Consider the following 13,174-nt stretch of genomic DNA (forward strand, 5'->3'; position numbering starts at 1 on the left):
CACAAGGTCCCATAGCAGCTTGCATTGCTTCACAGCTGGGCCTCATCTGGGCACCTCCAAACCCCAAAGAAGAGGAGTCTGCAGATCTATCTGTAGCTCCTGCTGGGTGGCCTCAGGCAGAGGCTAAATTTAGCACCTCCTTGGAGATCCAAGAGCCAGTGTACCCAGTGGTCAGAGTGGGACCATCCAGATTACAATTCCTCAGATCCATAAGGGACACATTCAAGGGGCAGACTCGTGAGCACCAAAAGCCCCAATGAAGCAAGTCTTGCCCCATAAGGGTGTCTCCAGCACAAAAGTTCTCCCATCGTAGACACAGCTGATCCTCACAGCCAATTGGCCTGGAGGTCAATTCCTCCCAGTGATACCAACAACAATCAAGGCTTAATTACAAAAAGACTGTGCACACAGGCCACAAAGGGGTGCACCAAGAGTGTCCACCTCAGGTAACTGGGGAGGCTGAGCCACTGGGTCCTAGCACACAAAGCCACTCTATCAACACAGAAAAGCAGCCAAAATGCGGAGACAAAGAAACAGGTCACAAATGACAGAAATGGAGGAAAGCAATCTACTGGATATAGAGTTCAAAACCACGGTTATAAGGTTTTTCAAGAATTTTCTAGAAACCGCCGATAAATTTAGTGAGACCCTTGAGGATATGAAAAAGGACCAACTAGAAATTAAGCATACACTGACTGAAATAAAGAATAATATACAGAGATCCAACAGCAGACTAGAGGATCACAAGAATAAAGTCAAAGATTTGAAATACAAAGAAGCAAAAAACACTCAACCGGAAAAGCAAACAGAAAAAAGAATCCAAAAATATGAAGATAGTGTAAGGAGCCTCTGGGACAACTTCAAGCGTACCAACATCCGGATTATGGGGGTGCCAGAAGAAGAGAGAGAGCAAGATACTGAAAACCTGTTTGAAGAAATAATGACAGAAAACTTCCCCTACCTGGTGAAAGAAATAGACTTACAAGTCCAGGAAGTGCACAGAACCCCAAACAAAAGGAATCCAAAGAGGACCACACCAAGACACATCATAATTAAAATGCCAAGAGCAAAAGACAAAGAGAGAATATTAAAAGCAGCAAGAGAAAAACAGTTAGTTACCTACAAGGGAGCACCCACACGACTGTCAGCTGATTTCTCAACAGAAACTATGCAGGCCAGAGGGGAGTGGCAAGAAATATTCAAAGTGATGAATAGCAAGAACTTCTACAACCAAGATTACTCTACCCAGCAAAGCTATCATTCAGAATTGAAGGGCAGATAAAGAGCTTCACAGATAAGAAAAAGCTAAAGGAGTTCATTACCGCCAAACCAGTATTCTATGAAATGCTGAAAGGTATTCTTTAAGAAGAGGAAGAAGAAGAAAAAGGTAAAGATAAAAATTATGAACAACAAATACATATCTATCAACAAGTGAATCTAAAAATCAAGTGAATAAAAAATCTGATGAACAGAATAAACTGGTGAATATAATAGAATCAGGAGCATAGAAAGGGAGTGGACTGACAATTCTCAGGGGGGAAAGGGGTGTGGGGGTGCTGGAAGAGACTGGACAAAAATCATACACCTATGGATGAGGACAGTGTGTGGAGGGGTAAGGGCAGAGGGTGGGGTGGGAACCGGTTGGAGGGGAACTATGGGGGGGAAAAAGAGGAACAACTGTAATAATCTGAACAATGAAGATTTAAAAATAAATAAATAAATAAATAAATAAGGGTGTTCAGAATTTAAATAAATAAATAAATGAATGAATGAATGACATGGGAGGCTTGTTGGAGGGCTCAGATAAAGGAATTTTTTAAAAAATTAATCTTAGAGGAAGGAAGGGAGAGAGTGAGCGAGTGAAACATCAATCAGTTGTTTTCCATACTCGCGCTGACCAGGAATTGAAACCGCCACCTTCTAGTGTCAGCCAGCCTCTGTCACCAACCACCCAGTGCTTAGATAATGGGCTCAAGAACAGAATGGCTATGTTGGCAAAGATGGAGGCTACGCATGGGCAAAATACCATGGGCTCTCTCTGACTAATGCCCATCTAGCCATTGCCACTGCCACTGCCACACATCTGACATGGCAGCAACAGAGATCAATCCTGAGCTCTGGGTATGGAATCATCCCTTGAGGAAACCAATCATCTACTTAGTGGCAATATGATAACATCAGATCCTTCCTGCTCTGAAAAGACATTTCATCCTGACTGGCACTGACCCATATTCTGGGTAAGGGTTTGCTTTTCTTGCCAACAGTCGTCCAGCCAGCACCACTATCCAAGGGCTCAGAGTATCTGGTCTACTGATGTGGAATCCCACATATATCACCTCAGACCAAGAGACCTAATTTATGGCAAAGGAGGTGTGGTGGTGGGCACATGACCTTGTGATTCAGTCACTGTACCACACACCACACCATCCAGAGAGCAAATGACCTGACGGAACAGAGGAAGGACCTTGTGAAGGGACAGCTAAGTGGCCAGATTGGAACTGGTGGCTTGTGGGGGCGAGTTCTAGTCTTCAGGATGGCGTGTACACTGAAGGAGCTGTGTTCCAAACAGACTGAACACATGGGTCTTGAAAGTATGAGGGTTATCACTCACCGGGTTTCCCACTTATCCACTTAAGGAATTACACTTCCCTTCTCTGGTTTCCAGAGCTGGGCGTGCTTCCACCAGAAGGCACATGAAGGGACCCTCTACACTTAATGCTCTGGCTACCATGCTGTCACTTGGGCTCCTCATGCCGGTGGATGAAAGGAGTTATTATATTGCAGGACATCATAAGGCTATTAATTACCCCAAAGTCAGCAAGCATAAGAGTGCTTCCTGAGGGCAGGGGTAAAAAAACAAAACTGCTTCCTGCTACATTAAACATAAACGAATCAGCTTATATGACATCTCTGTAATTAATCAGAAAAAAACAATAATTGTATGATTTTTCTATTAAAAACCATAGAGCTATAACCCATAAACCTCCTGGCATTTGTAATTTTAGCACCCCAAGATAATACTGTGTTACCAGTTGATGCTGAATATTTTCAAGACGTTGTTTAAGGAGTTCTTCTGTCCTCTGTAAGAGACCGAACTCAGCTTTAAATTCAGCTATTATCTGATGCTTCTTTTTGAAAACTGTACTCTTGCTTCGAAGTTTACTGACATATCGCTTGAACTGTAAAAGAACACAATATGTAGTTTAATGAGTAGAAAGGTAGTTGCTAAATATCACATATAATCTCAATGTATTAGAAACATTTTATTTTCTACTGTCTAACACATGTCCCAAGTATATAATAATAACTTAGTTTTATTAGAAAACTTTAAAAGACTAACTGCCTGATTAAACATACTTTGTGTATGTTTTAATTTTTTGATCCATCTAAATAGTGTAAATCCTATGTAAAACTCTTATTACTATCAGTATTTTTCCTTTTAAGTTATACAGCTAAATCCAAGGTCAGTAATTCTAAATTTGTAAGGTAGTAAAATAGGAAGTATAACATTTCTAAAATTTAGTACATTTTTCCCCTTAAAGACTTGATTCGTTCCTGAGTATTTTAAAAATGCCCTTAAAAATAGTAATATTAAAAATTCTTCACATAAAAATAACTTTTAATTCCTAGTTTAGACATCATTCTAAAGTTGATTTAAACTTTGAAAGAAATACAGAACACATTGTGTTTTAGAGGAAGGAAGTTCAAAATATTTTTCTATCCATGATTAAGTTCGTTTTAATATTAAGGAATTCAGCCCACACACAGCAAATTATCAATGGTTGGATTATAGTAATGGTTTTAAAATTTTAAGTCATGCCAATATACCTAGAGTCTATTAACTTGCAATTTTTCCTTTTAAAGAATAAATGTGTAAGCCTGAGATAACCACAGACTCAGAATCCCTAGAGTAACTATAATATGTTCTATTAAAAGTGTCCTGGGCGAAGTGCCCAAAATGAAATCAAACCTATTCATCTGCTATCCTCTGTATTATCTAGGCCAATTTCCCCTTCTCTATCTTGCTGTGCTCCAGAACTATTTTAAAAGCTATAAATGTTTTTGGTAAAAGAACAAACCCACCAATTACTCCATGTGCTCTCTGCTGATTGGTTGTTATTTGACGTTCATTGGACAAACTACTTAAGGGAAGGGTAGTTGGGGTCAGATTAATCATGGTTCCATTCAATTAAGCAACAGGTGGCTATCAAGGCACTCTGAGGGCTCTCCTACCCCAAGGAACTAGGGGAAAGAAAATGCATTATCCATGTTTTTCTTCCATTGCAAGTTTCTTCTGTTAAAAAAAAGAGAAAACAGCCTGGCCTGTGTGGTTCAGTGATTGACCGTCGACCTATGAACCAGGAGCTCACGATTTGATTCCCCCTTAGGGCACACGTCCGGGTTATGGGCTCAATCTCCAGTGGGAGATGTGCAGAAGGCAGCCGATCAAGGATTCTCTTTCATTACTGATGTTTCTACCTCTCTCTCCCTCTCCCTTCCTCCCTGAAATCAATTAAAAAAAAAAATTTTTTTTAAGAGAGGGAGAAAACACAAGTCACTTAAGCCCCACTGTCACCAAACCAAGACTTAATACCTAACTTAATTACAATTGCAGCCTCTCCCAGGAATGGAATCTTAAACCAGTCCACCAGGAATGACCTAGTCACTTCTAGTAAGGTAATCTAGACCCCTGCTGTTCCCTAAAGGAAGATGACCTTGCCACAACCAATCCCCTTTTTGCTTGGCCAGCTCCCTTCTGTCTATAGAAGTCTTCCATTTTGTACAGCTCCTTAGAGCTCCTCTCTGACTAAAAGGGATGCTGCCTGATTCATGAAGAGATGAATAAAGCCAGTAAGATTTTTTAAATGTACTCAGTTCAGTTTTTTTTAACACTTCTATAATTTGGATTTCAGATTATTTCTGAATTCTCAAATTATAAAAATAAAATCATGATGAACATATTGAATATAAATCTTTAGACACATTTAAAATATACATTGAGTGGCCAGATTATTATGATCTCTGAACGCATAATAATCTGGCCACTCAGTGTATATCCTATATAATAAAAGGTTAATACGCAATTTGTCCCCTCAACCAGGAGTTTGACCAGCAGGCAGGCCGGCCAACCACCCATGTCTCCTCCCCCTGGCCAGGCTAGCCGGACCCCACGCATGCATGAATTCATGCACCGGGCCTCTAATATATATATATATATATATATATTTTGTTGATTTCAGAGAGGAAGGGAGAGTAAGAAAGAGAGAGAACCATTAATAATGAGAGAGAATCATTGACTGGCTGCCTCCTGCACATCTCCCACTGGGGATAGAGCCCAAAACCTAGGCATTTGCCCTGACTGGAAATTGAACCACGACCTCCTGGTTCATAGGTCAATACTCAAGCACTAAGCCATGCCAGCCAGGTTAGACACATTCTTAATAATTTCTATAGGACATATTTCCAGAAATGGTCAAAAGGAAATAGGGCCCTAACCGGTTTGGCTCAGTGGATAGAGCGTCGGCCTGCGGACTCAAGGATCCCAGGTTCGATTCCGGTCAAGGGCATGTACCTTGGTTGCGGGCACATCCCCACTAGGGGGTGTGCAGGAGGCAGCTGATTGATGTTTTTCTCTCATTGATGTTTCTAACTCTCTCTCCCTCTCCCTTCCTCTCTGTAAAAAATCAATAAAATATATTTTTTTAAAAAAGGAAATAGGGCCAAAACCGGTTTGGCTCAGTGGATAGAGCGTCGGCCTGCGGACTGAGAGGTCCCGGGTTCGATTCCGGTCAAGGGCATGTACCTTGGTTGCGGGCACATCCCCAGTGGGGGCTGTGCAGGAGGCAGCTGATCGATGTTTCTTTCTCATCAATGTTTCTAGCTCTCTATCCCTCTCCCTTCCTCTCTGTGAAATATCAATAACATATATTAAAAAAAAAAAAAAAGGAAATAGGGTTTTGACACATTCTGCCTTTCAAAATCTATTTATGGTACTTTTTATAATTGTCAATTTTATATGTAAAAGATAATCTTACTTTTAATTTCCATTTCTTTATTAGGGAATTTCACTTTTTTCTTGTGTTCATTGTACATCTATAGGGATTTACAATGAATCCTTGAGATATTAAGGAAAAGGCTTTCTATAGTGTACTATAGCAGTAGCAGGTCAATCAGACAAATTTGTTATTTAACTGAACTATAAAGCTTGTCACTGAGCAGGAAGGCCCATTATAGCAGCTATTGCTAATCATTTGGACCAATACACATTTGTAATCTAAATTTGTCATTTAAGAAAGAGCAGCCATCATTTTAGGTGCTGAAATCAGTAAGATTAATGCTTTATAGCGCTAGCTTCTGGCTTTGGGACCAATTTTACCGACTCATCTCCTTAGTGATCAAAACGAAATTTGGCAGATGTTCTTTCTCCTCTTATCCATTTAATATATTTTAGAACCTTTCATAGTAATGATCAAAATCTGGGCTAGCTTTTTAAATGGGCAAGGCAGCCTATTTCCCTAAGTATGAAACATTTAGATGCCTTTAAAGCTTATCTGGAGCTCAAAAGTATTATTGGATTCCAGACATCATTCTGGATATTTATGTAGAAACAGGAATCTCTATTCCTGCTGCAAACTTTTCACCTCGACATCTTACAGGACAACTATTTCCACAGTAATTAGCTGCAAGGACTTTATAAGACAACCATATAATAAGTACTTTATATGGTCAAGAACCCGAGGCCCAAGAAAGTTAGGTGTGCAATGAAATAACAGCAACTGTTCAAGAATAGCATGACTATACCCAATGGCCACAATTTTTTTGCCCATTTGTCAGTGTCTTGTATCCTGTCTAAATTCAGACTTGCAGAAAACCTGAAAAGACTATCTTTTCATGTCAACTTCATGTCATAAATCATTTGGATTCCCTGAAGTCTGGTCTGATAACTGCTACTTGCTTTAAGGCAATAAAAAAGTTTCACAGTAACCTTTGTTTTCTGCTAAAATGACAGTCTTTCCAAATCACCTATCATAACTAGTTCCATATATCTAAACACACATACAAATACTATGTTAACCTTTACCACCTGTTAGTATGACGTTTTAAACTTTAAATTAGAAAGATCTCACCAAGCCAAGCATAAACAATATAATTGCCTCCATATGGTAGTGGATAATTAACTGCTAATTCTTGAGAGAGTTTATAATAAGCAATATGATACATTCTGGTAGAAAATTGTTTAACAGAAACTTGTGGCACAGGAACACCAATCTGTGAAACACAGTCAATCATACCTCCCAAGGTCTCTATGTTTCTATTACAAATCAAATCACCACCACACAGCTAGGAAGACTTGATTTATATCTCAGATGGGGTTTTCAACTGCTGTCCAAGCAGTTAAATCTCACAAACTAATTTCTATGAAAAGTTTTCAAATTTGGGGTTAAAATTGTGGAATTACCTAGACTGCATATGTAATATGCTACTTCTATTACAGTGCACTGAGCCTAATTTATTTGATTCTGTTTTGTTCCAACTCTTAGAAAATTTTAGGGGCCTCAGGTCCTGCTATGAACTCTAAAGAGCACAATGTGATTTGAAAGGTTCTAAAAATATCACAGGTTTGCCTTGGCTCACTTGGAAGGTGATGATTCAATTACAAGTGCCAAAATTTGATTCCTAATTTTTTGGGATCTGACAGCTGAAGTAAATCTTGCCAGGATTCCCTTATCTTCATTATGCTTCTCTTTGAAGTATTTAAAGATTTCATAATCTTTTCAATTTAGCTCTAGGATTTTAGGATTGCAGTCGGTAGCTGTAGAATGAATTGGTTGGGCCTTTAAAAAAATTATATATACATACATATATATATATATATATATATTGATTTCAGAGAAGAAGGCAGAGGGAGAGAAAGACAGAAACATCAATGAGAGGGAATCATGTGCCCTGACTGGGAATCGAACCATGACCTCCTGGTTCATAGGTTGACACACAACCAGAGTCATGCCAGCTGGGCTTGGCTGGGCCTTTTTAAAGCTGCTTATAAATATTATTTGAGTAAGCACATTTTTTAAGTAGATATTGACAGCAAAACAGCTGAGCTCTTGTAATGCTTAGGGGAGAAAACACAATGGACTTATACCCATGCACCACAAACCAGGAAAGACCTTTCAATGCATGAAGCGCCAACAGAACCTTAACCAGAGGTTCATTTGTTGCTATAAAAAAGTTCAGACCTAAAAGGCATGCATTCATCATTTGAATGACAGCTCTGGGAAGGGGGCACTGCATCACTGGGGCTGCTTTCTGTTTGCTTTGCTAATAGAGAGATCAGGGTGATTAAGACAGCAGCCATGTAGCATTACTACAAGAAGCATAAGTTCTATTTTTCACTCTTCCAGTAAGTGAAACAAGTCATCAAGCTCAGATTGCCTATGAAAGCGAAAAACTCATCACTTACCAAAAGAACTGACTGGAAGCTATCATATTAAATGGCAAATATAGGTTTATGGCCAGGCATTTGTTTATTTGCTAGAGGCCCAGAGCATGAAATTCATGCACGGGTAGGATCCCTAGGCCTGGCAGGCGATCAGGACCAATCTCTGGGGCAACCAGCAGGGTGATCGGGGCTCCCCACTTGCACCTGCCTTGGCCAGCCGGGCACTGCCCCCCACTCGCCGGCACTGTCCCCCTGCCGGTCACCTTCCACTGCCGGTCACCTCCCTCTGCGGGGCAACCGGTGGAACAATCGGGGCGGGGGGGGGTGCCTGCTGGCACCCACCTTTACTGGCCTGGGGCCTGCGGGCTGGGGGAAGCTCCTGCGTTAAGCATCTGCACCCTGGTGGTCAGTGTGCATCATAGCGACTGGTCATTCCACTGGTTGTTCCGCCCTTTGGTAGATTTGCATATTAGGCTTTTATTATATAGGATTTATAAAAATACTCACCAGAGGACATGCTTTTTTTTAAAAAAATATATTTTATTGATTTTTTACAGAGAGGAAGGGAGAGGGAGAGTTAGAAACATCGATGAGAGAGAAACATCGATCAGCTGCCTCCTGCATGCCCCCAACTGGGGATGAGCCCACATCCAAGGTACATGCCCTTGACCGGAATCGAACCTGGGACCCTTCAGTCCACAGGCCCAAGCTCTATCCACTGAGCCAAACCAGTTAGGGCAGGACATGCTTTTTTATTGATTTGAGAGAGAGAGAGAGAGAGAGAGAGAGAGAGTGAGGAAGGGAGAGGGAGAGAGGGAACATTGATGTGAGAGCAAAACATTGACCCCCAACAGAGGATGGAACCTGCAACCCGGGTATGTGCCCTGACTCAGAATCGAACCCAGAACCTTTCCACACACAGAGGATGATCCTCAACCAACTGAACCTCACCATCCAGGGCTGTGGGCAGGTATTTAAAAATTACTTTGTCTAACAATGAAATAAACAATTATGGTTAGGATGAAGAGTTACATAAAATAATTTTTCTTATCAACTGAAGTACCAAGATATTTTTAATATTTTCATCTTTCTATGAAAGAATATGTCTATATTAGATTATATTAGTTATACATTTTTATCTGGGTTTTCTATACATTTACCGAGTGCCTATTACAGGCCAGCTATCAAGTAAATGGTAGTGAGCACGAGATATGCCCCAGTCGTCATGGAGCTGACTGGTTTCTTAGGGGAGGCAGAAACTGAGCAAGTGATCTTAACTGTTCTCTGTGTTACCACACACATGAATACACATGAGGGTTGTGAGGTGTGAGCTGGGAAAATAATTACAGGCTATGCTTCCTGGAAGAGAGGTTACTTAAGTTTTATGTTATCTTAAAAAAATCATACTGATCACAGCAACCTTTGACTGACACCTCAGAGTCATAATCATGACCATTAACTACTATACTTGCTACCATACTGTCTTTCTATCTCTTCTCACAATGAATCTGCATAAAGTAAGATATTTCTATGTAAAGATTTTTAAAACTTTCCAAATTATGGAAAACTGAAGTCACTTAATATTAAAATCATGTCCCAATATTTGAAGTTATCATAACTTGAATAACAGCAACAAGATGTGCTACGTATATCTCAATAAAGCTGTTTGGGGAGGAAGAAGAAACCCTCTGTGTGACAAAAGACTCTGTATAGAAAGAGACAGTTAACAGATTAGAAGAAAACAATTATCCAGATTATGATCCAGAATATATGTAAAAATATGATAGATAGCCCTAACCGGTTTGGCTCAGTGGATAGAGCGTCGGCCTACGGACTGAGAGGTCCCAGGTTCGATTCCAGTCAAGGGCATGTACCTTGGTTGCAGGCACATCCCCAGTAGGGAGTGTGCAGGAGGCAGCTGATCGATGTTTCTCTCTCATCGATGTTTCTAACTCTCTATCCCTCTCCCTTCCTCTCTGTAAAAAATCAATAAAATATATTAAAAAAAATATATATGATAGATAGGGAAACACAATCCATTAGAAAAAAATGGAGAAATAAACAGAAAAATGACAGAAGAAATAGAAATGACCAAATATGTATGTGGACAGATATTCAATCTAATTCTTAATCAAGAAAAATGAAAATTAAAGCAAAATATTGTCAGAATGCCAAAATTAAAAGATTGAGGATCAAGTGTGGTGGAGAGTTTTCAGTAAGAGAGGAAACATATACTCTTGTACACTCTTGGTGCCACAATGAGGCTGGTGATCAAACCCGAGAATCTTTGGTGCAAGGGTGGATGCTCTAACCACTGAGCACACTGTCCAGGACCCTACTACTTCTTGATACTCTCTCACCTACTGTGTAAACAGATGAGTGGCAAAGAACATAATTTTTTTGATGGTTACCATGTGGTATCAAATGAAACCCCAGTAAAGTCCATCTACATTATATAATTGTAAGTATAATAAACTTTCTCCCTTTTGTCCATTTGGCCCATCACTTTATCAAAGTAGAAAATAAAATTTGTCTAGTAAGATTTGATACTATAAAATTATGCTGAATGTTCCCCAATACCCTCTGTTCTTTTAGGTAACTGCCAAGTAAGTGGTTTACTTGATTTGTTCTAGTTTCTGGCCATTGCTTAAAAATTAACTTGACTTTACGATTTCCAAAGTTAGCTTCTTCCCCTTAAAAAAAAGGATGCGTTTTCTGTCATCAGATACTTCTCTTTTACAATATATTTAGTCACAAATAAAGGCTAATAGCCAGCTGGTGTGGCTCAGTGGCTGAGCATCAACCTATGAACGAGGAGGTTGTGGTTTGATTCCCAGTCAGGGCACATGCACAGGTTTCAGGCTCAGTCCCCAGTAGGGGGCATGCAGGAGGCAGCCAATCAATGATTCTCTCTCCCTCTCCCTTCCTCTCTGAAATCAATAAAAATATATTTTTTAAAAACTTAAAAATAAATAAAGGCTAATAGCTTGGCACTAGATTCTTGTGCCTCTATTTGCATACAGGGAATAGCTAACGCTGAATTATAAGCACTACTCATGCCAAATGTGGCCATAGCAATTACTATTTCCTGTCAATTGGGCAGCATTTTCTTAAGAATAGATAAAAATGCTAGAAGATAACATGTTCTCTTATAAAGCAAAATTGCTGCATAATTAATCTTTTTTTTTCTTGGCTAGCAAGGATGTCACGAAGCACATGCTGTTGGCTTCCAAGTATCATTTAAAATACTCCCATGTCTCAAAGCAATCTGGAAGTGGATGTTAAAAGCCAAAGGAATGTTTCAATCAAGCGCTGACTTTTGAAAACCTACCACTTCCCCAATAAGCTAAAAGGTATATTGGGAGGTTACAATCAGAAAGAAGCACCACAGAAAAAAGTGTTTGGCACAGTGAAGGTTCACTGCAAATCTGTAACAGTATGAATTCAACAACTTTTGAAAGCCAAAATGAGGTCTGGACAGAGCAGCTTTTCAAAGTAGCTTTTGCTGAGGCCTCTTAGCTAATGCAAAATAACAAAGCTGTAAGAGGTGGTAAAGCAATGTTTAAGATTAAAATGTGATCTACCACTTGATTTGCTAAAAAAAAAAAAAAAAAGCACTGAGTTGAAGATATTTTCCTTCCTTCCTTCATTCTTTTTTGAGCTAACTTTATAAAAAGGAGGTGGGGAATTATATTTTTGGTACTTGAGTTTAATCACCTATAAACAATAATTATTACTTGTCCTACTACTAATCTCATGAGCTTGACAAAATGATAAATAACAGCTGTTAAAGCACTGTTCAAAATTTGAAGTGTATGTAGCAATGCAAGATATAACTGTATTTTTAAACTTTGTAAACATCCACAATGAAGTCATTTTAATGGTGTCAGTGCAACTGGTCAAACACACTGACAAAGTAACTTAGTGGTGATTGTTCTCAGCCCTCTATGAAATTACATTTATCAACAATTATGAATTTTTTCTTATCTGTTCCTACTCATTTGATTTCAGTTTTATAAAATAAACCCAGTATAAACCCACTTAATTAAAGAGTAGAAATTTGGAATATTAGCTCATAAAATCATTAAGATCTGTCATTGTACATCAAGAATATTTTAATATTACTACACAGAGTTTTGCGTTATATATAAAGAGGTTTCATAAAATAATACTAACTTCCCATTATTGACTTTCAAAATTTAAAAAAGGCAAAAGCATTCATGGTTTCAAACAAGAACAATACTCATATCCCTGTCACATGAGAGACCTCAACTTACCTCATCTCCCTTCAAAACTTCAGTGCCATCAAACTCCCGGGCCTGGTTTGTCTTCACAGACACCTCCCGCTCTAGGCTGGCTAACTTCTCCTTTGTTTCCTGCAGTTCCTCAGCTTTTGCTTCTTTTTTACGTGAAATGATGGATGCCTAATTGAGCATTAAATGCCAATGTAAAATAAAACATATCCAATCAACATTCTGTTAAATTTTGAAATTCTCTGTTTTAGTTTACCAAGCTAAAATTTCGATGTAAGCATATCCACTAGGATGGCTACAATAAAAAAGACAGATAATAACAAGTATTGGCAAGAATGTGGAGAAATCAGAAACTTCATACACTGTTGGTGGGAATGTAAAATGGTATAGCTCATAGGAAAGCAGTTTGGCATTTCCTCAGTGTTAAATACAGAATTATCATATGAACCCGCAACTCCACTCCTGGAAATACAGCCAAGGG

The 13,174-nt window shown here is 39.2% G+C and overlaps 1 protein-coding gene across 3 annotated transcripts in view; it reads right to left on the reverse strand.

Moving 5' to 3' along the window:
• The window catches only part of IFT81 (intraflagellar transport 81), a 130,528-nt gene that overhangs the window by 24,404 nt on the left and 92,950 nt on the right, over positions 1–13,174 (reverse strand). For all 3 annotated transcript variants that reach the window (XM_080650634.1, XM_080650635.1, XM_080650636.1), the window contains 2 exons: positions 12,718–12,864; positions 3,030–3,179 (listed from right to left, as the gene is read on the reverse strand). In XM_080650634.1, the coding sequence (XP_080506760.1) occupies positions 3,030–3,179; positions 12,718–12,864 (297 nt within the window). The remainder of the gene's footprint in view (positions 1–3,029; positions 3,180–12,717; positions 12,865–13,174) is intronic.

Source organism: Plecotus auritus (assembly GCF_963455305.1).
Source record: "Plecotus auritus genome assembly, chromosome: 13".
Lineage (NCBI taxonomy): Eukaryota > Metazoa > Chordata > Mammalia > Chiroptera > Vespertilionidae > Plecotus > Plecotus auritus.